The 11,545-nt window shown below is 52.4% G+C and overlaps 1 protein-coding gene across 1 annotated transcript; it reads left to right on the forward strand.

Annotated features, from left to right (window-relative positions):
- The first annotated feature begins 6,937 nt into the window (after positions 1 to 6,937).
- On the forward strand, positions 6,938 to 11,047 carry B3gnt7 (UDP-GlcNAc:betaGal beta-1,3-N-acetylglucosaminyltransferase 7). Its single transcript, XM_021173258.2, has 2 exons — positions 6,938 to 7,374; positions 8,843 to 11,047. The coding sequence occupies exons 1-2, from the start codon at positions 7,364 to 7,366 to the stop codon at positions 10,023 to 10,025; spliced, it is 1,194 nt and encodes a 397-aa protein (XP_021028917.1). The 5' UTR covers positions 6,938 to 7,363; the 3' UTR covers positions 10,026 to 11,047.
- The last annotated feature ends 498 nt before the right edge of the window (positions 11,048 to 11,545 follow it).

The following is an 11,545-nucleotide window of genomic DNA, read 5'->3' on the forward strand; positions in this document are numbered from 1 at the left end:
TCCTGGAGGCTTGGCCTAAGTGACACACATGGCTGGGACATCTCCAAAGTTTCTGAGTGAACCTCTGACTGAGCAGAGTTTTTAAGATTGGCAGAATCAGAGCTGGGTGTGATGGTGCACGCCTTTAATCCCAGCACTTGGGAGGCAGAGGCAGGTAGATGAATTTCTGAGTTCGAGGCCATCCTGGTCTACAGAGTGAGTTCCAGGATAGCCAAGGCTACACAGAGAAACCCTGTCACGGGTCAGCGGTGGCGATGCACGCCTTTTGTTCCAGCTCTTGGGAGGCAGAGAGAGACAAGGGGAACTCTGAGTTCCAAGCCAGCCTGGTCTACAGAGTGAGATCCAGGACAGCCAGAGAAACCCTGTCCTCAAAAATCTACCCTCTGGAAGGGGGAGGCAGTCTTCTTTGAAGGCTCTACCCACCTCAGCTGTTCCCAGGGGCTGCCAATTTCAGGATCTCGTGCCATGCATAGAATGGAAATTATGACCCAGAACTGGCCAATGATGCTACCCTAACCCTGGGATGTGCTCACTGGCCTAGGGTGGGACACATGACACTACCGAGAGAAACCAGAATCCCTCCCTGGGATTTTATATGAGGAAGTGGAAGTGGGGTGAAGTGATAAGTGCCTAAGGGCATCTTCTTGTAAAAGGACAGGATGGCCATAAAGTCACAAAGTGTTGGTGGTATTTCTATTATATATGTTAACAAGTTACTTTTGCTTCAGCTACTTAAGACTTGGGACTTACTATCACTTAAAGCCACTGCTGGCCAGAGGTGGCACACATCCTTTAATCCCAGCACTTGGGAGGCAAAGGCAGGCAGATTTCTGAGTTCAAGGCCTGGTCTATAGAGTGAGGATTGAATTCCAGGACAGCCAGGGTTATACAGAGAAACCCTGTCTTGAAAAGCCAAAAATAAATAAAAAATAATAAAAAAAAATAATAGTAAGGTCTGAAGAATCCTGGATTATTTCTTGCCTGAGCCACATGCTTGGTCTTCAAGATGCCAGAGCTACTTTGCCTGGCTCACAACATCCTTCATGGTCCCTTCTTGGCCCTCTCAGATCCCACCTAGATGTCTTACTGCCAGTGTCCACTCTCAAACTCCACTGTCTCTACCACCACCTACTTCCTCAGCTCCCTGGCCCCAGTCTCTTCCACAGCTACTTCCCTGTCTGTCTGCCTCTCCCCAGCCTCACAGGAAGGCTTGTCTCTCTTCAGGTCCTTACTCAAAGCTGGCCAGCAGGGCTCGGGAGTGCACCAGGAAAATGGCTGGAAAACCAGAGCGCTGCTCTCTTCCTCTAAGGCTTCCCAAGGAGCTCGCCTCCGTCTGGCCTTGGGACCAGCACTGGGAAACCCTGTCTGTCACTCAGTTCTGTCACCTCCTTGATTGCTGAGGCTTAGCTCCATGAGGACAATCCAAGGTCACCTTGGGTTCCCTAGAGCTGGCACAAGTTGCCTCACTTCCTCCATTCCTGACTCCTTCCCCTGTGATCTACATTTCTTTGGAGTCTAGTCTTCCTTTGGGTCCTGTGCACACACACACATGCTCTGTCAGAACCATAGAGGACCATGTTTTATTGAATAACAAATTCTCAGAGTGAAGAAGTTTCACTGAGGGCAATTCATTAGCTTGTTCCACTCTCCTCCCTAGCCTTGGCTGAGGAAAACACAGATTCTTTCATTCCAACCTTAATTACTAATATTAATTAACTCAGGTCATACATTACAGACCTCCTAGCAAATCTATGTATATGGGTATAGTTGTAAGCTACAGAATTGCCACTAAAGTTTAAGATGTCTCAGCAGGCCTGGGTCCTCCCTTTAAGTCAGAGGCCAAGAAGGAGGCAAGGAGTTGGACTTTAAAGCATGGGGCGTCCTCCATTTAGATCTAGTTGAGACTCTTGGAAGATAAAGCTCTGAAGGAGTTTCAAAGCAGCCTAAGAGACAGAAGCTGATAGGAACACAAAGAGAGTTGGGCTGGGGGTAGAGAGGTGAGATAGTAACGCACCAGGCTGGAGAGGCGCAGGAGCTGCCACTGACAGTTACCACCACAGAGCCTGGCTGCTGGCAGAGCAGAGTTGAGCCTCAACGTTGAGTCTTGCATCAGGGGTGAGGATCTAGACCAGTCCAGAAGGATGGACAGATGGATGGCAGGTCCAGATGGACAGGCAGATGGAAAGATAGCAGTTCAAGGAGGGTGTGTCAACATCAGGGAGTAAGCCAAACTGAAGGCCCTGAACAGTCAGAAATTCTGTCAGTCCACTGACATAAAACCCAGATGATCAGGTGACAGACAGGTCAGTGGGACCAAAGCCCATGGCAGGGTTGGGGGCCTGTCCCTTCGTGGGGTCCAGGTGGCAGTGTTCCACCGTTTCCTCTGTCTGTTGTGTGCCTTAAGTCCTCAGGCCTCATTTTCCTGAGAGGACTGTGCTCATGCGCTCACATGGTCCCAATTTACTTTGATAAATATAAAGGGCGACACCCTTCCTACTTATAGGAATAAGTTATTTATCTGCCTGCATCTCATGTACGGCAGCATTTGTACTCAAAATGAAGCCAAAAGCTTCTTGTAAAATAGTGCCTCTCAGGGCAAGGTGCAGCCTGTAAAATACTGCTATATACAATATGGAGGGACTTAGGGCAGAGACTGTCTGCTCTCAACACATTAGCTAAAGGAAATCCCAAGAATTCAACTAGACTCGTATGTGTAAGATACCCCAGGCTCCAAGGATTCTCCCTGCTCTCCCCTGCTCTCCCATCTCCTCCTTGCTCCTTCTTGGGCCCCTGACTTACAGAGAGGACCTCTGTCTGTAAGATGGTTCAGCAGTTGTATCTTACCTGTCAGCCTTATGTCATATATAGACACACATACCCACACACCACATACATACATACACACATACATACACATACAATATATACATACATATATACATAAACACACATACATACACAATAAATATATAAGTGTACATTTAACATTGAAATAATAAAGGGGAGCCAGCCTCCAAGGAAATATGTCCCCTCTGTTCATCCCTTAGTATTCCCCGGCTCCAGATCCTGCCTCCTGTGCCTCCATGTGGGGGAGACCGCTTACCTGTGGGGACTCTGCCAGTGCTGACTTGAATGGCATCCCTGGATTCTCCCTGACCCCTTCAGCACCACCCTGGACTGTGTCAGGTTCTCAGTATTGGACTCCTATGAGGACCAGAGGTTCCACTCTCACACTTTTGTTTGTTTCTTTCTTTGTTTTTGCTAGACAGGGTTTCTCTGTGTAGGTAGCCCTGGCTGTCCTGGAACTCACTCTGTAGACCAGTATGGCCTCAAACTCAGAAATCTGCCTGCCTCTGCCTCCCAAGTGCTGGGATTAAAGGCTCAGTATGTGGGCACACTGTAACTGTCTTCAGACACACCAGAAGAAGGTATCAGATGCCCCTTACAGATGGTTGTGAGCCACCATGTGGTTGCTGGGAATTGAACCCGGGTCCTCTGGAAGAACAGTCACTGCTCTTAACCACTGAGCCATCTCTCCAGCCCTCACTCTCAACACTTTCTCATCAGATATCATCTCAGACCCAGACTTACCCACTGCAAACTTCTAGAACAAAATGCAAAGCAGGCGTCCTACCACAGTTCTGAGCTTGGAGAAACTCCTTTCAAGGTCTGCATAGGAAAACATGTCAGGACAATTCTCAAGGTCACCCTGACCAACAGCTAGCCCTGAAGTCACAAAGGACACATCATAGAAAGTTCCGGACTAGGGTAGTGCTCCACAGAGCTGGTCTGGCATGGACAGAGGAGCCATGCAATTTTTTTTCTTGTCAGGCAACTCTTTTCCTACCAGCCAATGACCTCTTGACTGCCCCTGCGCTGCCTCACTGGCCTCCAGCTGTGAGTGTAGACAGCTAAATTTGAAGCCCCAGCTGTGGCTACCCCTAGAGTGTAACACTCACTAAAACGAATTCACATGCCCTCAACAGCTCCAGGCTGAATTAAAGTGACTGCAGCTGACGGGGCTTGTTAGTCCTTCGGCCACTAGCTCCAAGTCTCTGCCCATGGCAGACTCTCTCCAAGGTGCCCATGGTTCTTTACTTTCTACTTCCCTGTTCTTTCTGACCCAGGGCAGCCTCTACATTGTCCCGCAACAATACCTACCCAATATGCCCTCTCATGGGTCAGTTCTCCCTCCATCTTAAGTCTCTGCAGGCCTAATGGGGAGGGAGAGGTCACAGGGAGAGGGAAATGGGAGCTGGGGAGAGCAAGTTATCCAAAGAAGGAGTAGGGAAGGAGAAAAGGGTGTTTCTTGGTGTACTTCTATATGCCAGGTCACTGAGCACCCCTTCTGGGGCAGCAAGAGAACGGTTCAGAAAGTGACTTGCTGGTTTAGGGACTCTATTCAATCCCTTCTCCCACCCACACCAATGCTTCCTGGAACTGCAGTCTCCTCCCACTGAGCTCTCACCACAGCATGGGGGGCAGTGGCAGAGTCCACTGGCAGACTGGCTTTGCTTAGCCACTCCAGTTGTTCCGAGACAGTCCCTAGCCGGCTGCTATGCCCTCGTGGCTGGACAGGTGGAGGGGGTCAGACTAAGGAAGCCCAATGGTGGGGGTGGGGAGTCACTGTGGTTCTGAGTAGCAATGGGGACCTGTGGCTCAGTGAAAGCAGAAGAGGGTGACACTGGAAAGTGACCAGAGCCTGGGGAACACACACGCACACACACGTGCTAGGACTCATGTACTTCATTGTTACACATTTCCCCATTCTGAATTCACAGACCAAAAGATCTTTGACAAACTGACCAGTTCAACTGAAAAACCCAAGGTGACCTTGGGCAGTTCCCCCGCTTCCCTTGCTTCCCTGTTCCCTTGTGGTCCCAGGATCCCCTGGGATAGGTCAAATATTAGTGATCATAATATCAAAAGCACCCACCTGTCATAAGGCTCAGCGTGTAGGGGACACTGGTGTGTCTGCTTCCTCTGCGTCATCTCACATAACTCTGCATTGGCAGGAAATTGAGGTCTCAAGAGGACAAGCCATCTGCCCCCCAGTAGCAGCCAGGAAGTGGGGAAAACTGGCCCAACCCCCAACCCTCTGGCACTCAGCTCTCAATTCACAAGCCCTTACCAGAAACACCTGTGTCCACCTTCATCTACACCTGGAGAAATGCCACACTGGGGTGAAGGGTGAATCAGAGGCCAAGAGGGCTGGTTTCCCGCAAGGCACCTTGTGGAGAGCTGAGACAGGGCACCTGCTCTTTCCCAAAGTCACACTTACAGGGCAAAAAGAGAGACGCCCAAAGCCCAGGCGGTACCAGCTGTGTTGGCACATCTGCAACCCCCATCGTTCAGAAGGCTAAGTGATCTGGAGTTCAAGGCCACCCTGAACTGCATGCCAAGACCCTGACTCAAAACAAACCACAATACCCTGGGTGGAGTAACAGAGACAGGGATAGGTAGCCAGTACCAAGCTAAGACAACCAGGACTGAAGACTGAGGACCGGTGACCTGGGACTAGTGGGACTGCAGTGACTCCTAGGGGCAGGCAGCCAGGCCAGTGAGACTTACACTTCAGGCCAGGGCTTCTTGAGGACTTAAAAAGGGCATTGTCCCGGGATTCTCCTCTAAATTTTTCATCTGGGGCTGGTGAGATGGCTCAGTGGGTAGGAGCACCCGACTGCTCTTCCGAAGGTCCAAAGTTCAAATCCCAGCAACCACATGGTAGCTCACAACCATCCATAATGAGATCTGACTCCCTCTTCTGGAATGTCTGAGGACAGCTACAGTGTACTTACATATGATAAATAAATAAATTTATAAATTTTTTTTTCATCTGAAGGCCCTTCATCATTTCCGACTGGAGCTTACAAATTCCAGAAAATTCCACTATTTGTTTAAGCACACACCCCAGCCTAAGGAACGCTAAGGGAAGGACAAAAGTAATCTTCACCCTTAGGACTCCCTGGGACTTTCTGGTCTCCCTGTATTCCCTGGGAGAGGGACAGCATTGCAGAAAGGTATTGAGTTCCCCAGTCCTACTATCTGATAGAAATGCCTGAGCAGGGACTCAGGGACCACCTCCTGAGCCAGGCAGACCTTCTGGGTTTGAATAGTAAGGTTGTGACTTAATCTAAGGGTGTGCGTCCCTGACTCTAACTCCTGGTAAGCTAGAAACAAACCATAGCTCACGTCTCCAGAACCAAGTGAGCCATTGATGCCGGGGACCTAGAACCAGGCTTGACAGATAGGAAGTGCTGGACGTTAGAAATGTAAAACGTTTCCATTTCAGTCCTGTGGGTATTTTTGAAGCGACCCCAGACATCTGGATGACAGAAGGACCAGTAAGTAGCCTTATCTGCCAGAAATGTTCCCAAGTCACCCAGAGGAGGCATCAAGGTGTCCCCTCCCTCCCTGTACTGTGATTGTGTGTAGCCCACTCCCAAGAGAAAATGGTGCTCACACCGCAGAATAATAAAAACCTGGAGACAAAAAAAAAAAAGTGGGGGTGCGGTTAAGTGAAGGATTTGTTGGCAATACAAGAAGGAGGTTTTTGTTTGTTTTGAGACAAGAGTCTCATTAGGGAGACCTTGCTGGCCAGGAACTCACCATGTAGATCAGGCTGGCCTAAAACTCGCAGAAATCCACCCTCTGGGATTAAAAGCACGTGTGAACACTCTAGCAAAAGAATGGACTTTTTGCAGAGGATAATAAGCCTTCTCACTGGGGGATGGTAGTGCAGAAAGAGTGGTAAACCCAGAGCTGGATTGACCTGAGCTGGCTTGGGGTCTAACACAGGCAACCCAGCATGATCTCCTCTTGAGACCGCCGACCAGGCCTAAGCGAGCCTGGGAAGAAGAAAAGTAGAGAGGGCAGAGATAAGGAAGCTTTAGGGAAACAGCCTTTATTCGCCTCCCTCCACTCTACACACCCAGGGCTACTCCAAAAGGAAGCAACCAGGCCGCTAGGCTCCGGGTGGGCGTGGAGGTGGGCGGCGTCCGACGTCCCCACGTGTCCCGAAGGAGGAGAGGCAGGCGACCCCGTGAAGGCCCAGCAGCGGGGAAGTCGCCGCCTCAGGATGTTGGCGTTCCTCAAGGTCTCTGAGATTCTGGCTCTTCCCTTCGCGATCCCGCGGGGCGTGCCTCTGAGGTGGCCAGGGCTGAACGGAGTTGCTGTCCCCACCGTGAGCCGGGGCACGAAGGGTTAACCTACCTGGGCCGCCGCCCCTGCGGCCCCTCCTCCAGCCTCAGGGAAAAAGAAAGTCTCAGCGGGGGCGCGGCTCGGCCTCGTCCCGCCGTCCCCCGCCGCAGCGCCCAGAGCTGTGATCCGTGCGCCCCGCTCAGCTGCCCTGGACCGGGCCGCCATGTCTCTATGGTGAGTCGGGGTCCCGGTGGGGCGCAGAGTACCTCCGAGCTTCACCTCCTCCCGGGGCCGCAGACCGCAAGGGATGCACGCTAGGTGTCCTGGGACCGACCCCAGTTTCCCCGGGCAGCGAGGGTGGCGGGAGATGCGGAGCAGGGCGCGCCGCCGGAGCGGCAGGTGGGATGTGGGAGATGCGGGGCGCACGCTTGGCTCCCTGGCCAAGACTCTGGCAGCCTGTATGCAAGGTCTCTCTAGCCTTGGGGTTTCACTAGCAGACACACACACCCGACCCCTCCGGTCCCTCTTCCCTCCTGTGGCCTCTTCTCCGGACCACCTCGACCCTTCTCCTTCCCCGGCTTTGCTCTTACTAATGGAGAGGACGGGTATGTGCGAGCCAGGGCCCTGAGGCTGGTTCTTACCCGGACTCCGGAGCTGCGACGTGGAGCTTCTTTAGAACCCCGAGGACTGGAGGACTGGGTTGAGACTCCTCTTACTTCCATTCCCAGCCGGGCACCTCCAGTCATTTCTGTCTTTCTCCATCCAACCTGGTTACCAGGAAGTCTTGGGGCTCTTGAGGAAAGCTCGCTGAATGTGGATAGGAGGACTCAACATTCACTCACCCTGCGCCTCCGCAGGCTTAAAACCTGGGGTTATCTCTTACGTGCTTCGTTGCCCCCTGGCTCTTGTACCTCCCAGACTTGGAGGTGAGAGCCATCTCTCTGCTGGCCCAGTCCTGGAAGGCCATGAGTCTCCCAGTGTGAGCTAAGGAGGAAAGGTTCTTGGGGAAGGAGGTACAGGCAGGATCATTCTTGAGAAGAGCTAGGATTTCTGCCTCTGAAAAGGGTGTGCTGGGGGGGTTACTTGACCAGATAGGGGCCCTGGAAAGTGGGTTTTCTTCCTCATTGCTTCGTGTGGAGTATAAAGGTAGGGATAAGGAGTCGTGATGGGATCTGTCCACTTCCCTTTGAGACCTCCCATTTAGAGCAAGAAAGGCTCTTTTCTGTTGAATCAGTGGGGGGGCTACTAACCCACTCCCCACTGCATCCCACAAGGAGACTCCCCAAAAGCTGCAATAAGGATACTGTCTTTTTCCCTTAGAGTGACTGGTTCAAAGTGATACTGCTGTCCACATATGTATGTGAACTAAAAATAAAAAAACAGAGCTCAGGGGATGGATAGTGGTCTCTTTTCCTGGCAAAATGACAGCATTTCACTGGGTTCGTGCCTGGTACTTTATCCTGTGTTCTGTCCCATTTGGGGGGAACTTGAGGGGTTAAATGGCCCCCTTCCCAAAATTGTTGGGTTTGGGACCCCAGTAGCTGAATACACAGTGCTTCTTGAGTTGGGCAGTTAGCATGAGAAAAGAAGCAGGATCCTCTGACCTTCCAGGAAGTAGAGTCCACTGGCCCATCTGTGGGCCCCTAATCCTCAGGAGGAGTATGAGTGCCAGCTCACCTTCCTCTCTGCTGCTCCCCTTTAGGAAGAAAACCCTCTACAGGAGTGTATGCCTGGCTCTGGCCCTCCTTGTGGCTGTCACCGTTTTCCAGCGCAGTGTGACCCCTGGTCAATTCCTTCAGGATCCTTTACCACCCACTCTGGGGCCAGCCAAAACTGGAAATCTGGTCAACCCCAACAGCTTCTGGAAGAGTTCAAAGGATGTAGCGGCTCCCACTCCCACGGTTCCTCAGGGACCCCAGGTCTGGGATGTGATCACCACTAACTGCTCTATCAACATCAACATGACCCATCAGCCCTGGTTCCAGAGTCTGGAGCCACACTTCCGACAGTTTCTAGCCTATCGGCATTGCCGGTATTTCCCCATGTTGCTGAACCACCCAGAGAAGTGTGCTGGCGATGTCTATATGCTGGTGGTTGTCAAGTCGGTCATCACACAGCACGACCGCCGAGAGGTCATTCGTCAGACCTGGGGCCACGAATGGGAGTCAGCGGGTCTGGGCAGGGGTGCAGTGCGGACTCTCTTCCTGCTCGGCACGGCCTCCAAGCAAGAGGAGCGAACCCACTATCAGCAGCTGCTGGCCTATGAGGACCGTCTCTATGGTGACATCCTACAGTGGGACTTCCTTGACAGCTTCTTCAACCTGACCCTCAAGGAGATCCACTTCCTCAAGTGGCTCGACATTTACTGTCCCAACGTCCCCTTCATTTTCAAAGGGGATGATGATGTCTTTGTCAACCCCACCAACCTGCTCGAGTTTCTCTCTGACCGGCAGCCCCAGGAAAACCTATTTGTAGGTGATGTTCTGAAACATGCTCGGCCCATCCGCAGAAAAGATAACAAATACTACATCCCTGCCGTCATGTATGGTAAGGCCACCTATCCGCCCTATGCTGGTGGAGGGGGTTTCCTCATGTCTGGCAGCTTAGCTCGGCAACTCCACCATGCCTGTGACACACTGGAACTCTTCCCTATTGATGACGTCTTCCTGGGCATGTGCTTGGAGGTGTTGGGAGTGAAGCCCACAGGCCACGAGGGCTTCAAGACCTTTGGCATCTCTCGGGTCCGAAGCAGCCGGATGAACAAGGAACCGTGCTTCTACCGGGCCATGCTTGTGGTCCACAAGCTGCTCCCTGCTGAGCTGCTGGCCATGTGGGATCTGGTGCATAGCAATCTTACCTGTTCTATCAAGTTCCAGGTGCTCTAAGGTTGCTGAGCCCCCAGTGCGTTTGTCCTCGGGGGATACATGGCATTGTCTTTGGTCCCCTGCAGGAGGTGAAGGGTTTGGGCCCTCTGTGCCCCTAGGTGTGGTGAGGTACAGAGAGCCAGAGAGGAACTCCCAGAAATTCCCAGAAAGAGGTCCAGGAATAGCCAGAACGTCCCTGACTGGAGAACCTGGATCTCTCCCAGTCTGGGCCTCTAGCCTGACCTCTCTAGCCTGGTAGGAGGCCCTGGTGGCCTCTAAAGGAACAAATGCTCAGGTACCTGAGCTAGACCTGGCCCCAGTGGGTCTGTGGCTGCCTCTTGTCCTCACAGGGAAGCCCCTTTCCTGTGAAATGCCTCTGGCTCCCTGAGGGTCAAGCAGCCTTTGTGGGAGCTCAGGCCTGTGCAGGTCCACAGGTGTCCCCCGCTCCACATCTCTGGACCTCCTAAGATAGGAGCTCTCTCTCCATAGGCCCTCAGCACAGCCCCAGGCTTGCCTGGTGTCAGCTGCCGAGGCATGGCTCCTGGCTCTGACTTCTCTTGCCCAGAAGCCTGACTGGCCGCTCTGACTACCTCAGCACTCCTCTAAACCTCAGTGTGGGCTAGTGCCCCACCTTATGCCCCTGACACAGAGCAAAAGAGCAGTGCTCCTGCATCCTGCCCCACCCCACCCCCACCCCTCCCCCACAAGGCACAGTGATCCTTGAGCACAGCCCAAGCCAGGTCTCACCTTTGGCACCTCACCAATACTGACTCCCTGGCCAGAAACTGGCCGGTTGGGCCCTAGATGTAGACATTCTTCTATTACTGTGAAATTTTATTTATGAAGAATTGGAAGGAGGCGGCTCCAGGCCTTGGGAGGTGTACCTCTTTCCTGTACACTTTCCTTCATCAGTTAGCATCTTTACCACTCACCCCCTGCCTTTCAAGCTCTCCCCCACTGACACCCCTACTTTTCTGGGGCCTGCCCAGATATTTTCCCCTGTGAAAGAATACCACCTCCCACCTCTGGCTGGGGTCACCTGGAAAAGATGGAGCCATCTTCTCTATTTTCTCAATAAAACAACTGGTTGTTGAAGGTGTCTGAACTAGCAGCTTCCTTGGTCTTGGCTAATGGGTGTGTAAGACCTCTAGAGGGGCCTTAGAGGAAGTGGAGAGCTGTGGTGGTGCAAGAAGCCTGTGAGGCTCTAATACTCAGGTGACCACATGGCCAGCTGAGGCCTTGGCCTAAGTATCAATTAGCAAAAGGCAAGAGTTCAGGCCCAAGGCTAGTATTCTAGTGGATGCCCTTAGGCAGAGTACACAGAGGCTCACAGGCTCCCTGATGTCCTTTGGAAAGCATTGAAGTAGACTTGGCTGGAAGGAGAGCCCGCCACATGCAGGACTTTTGCCAAAGCTACTGCTTCCAGAGAAGGGAGAGCGGTTACTGCCAGGCCAGGATCTTCTGAGATGGTAGTGAACAGGCCAGCTGTGTCCAGCTCAGAGCGCTCCACCATGGACCCAGTGGCTCTGATCCAAGTCCTA

Source organism: Mus caroli, unplaced genomic scaffold (assembly GCF_978045245.1).
Source record: "Mus caroli unplaced genomic scaffold, Mus_caroli_1 scaffold_1, whole genome shotgun sequence".
Classification (NCBI taxonomy): domain Eukaryota; kingdom Metazoa; phylum Chordata; class Mammalia; order Rodentia; family Muridae; genus Mus; species Mus caroli.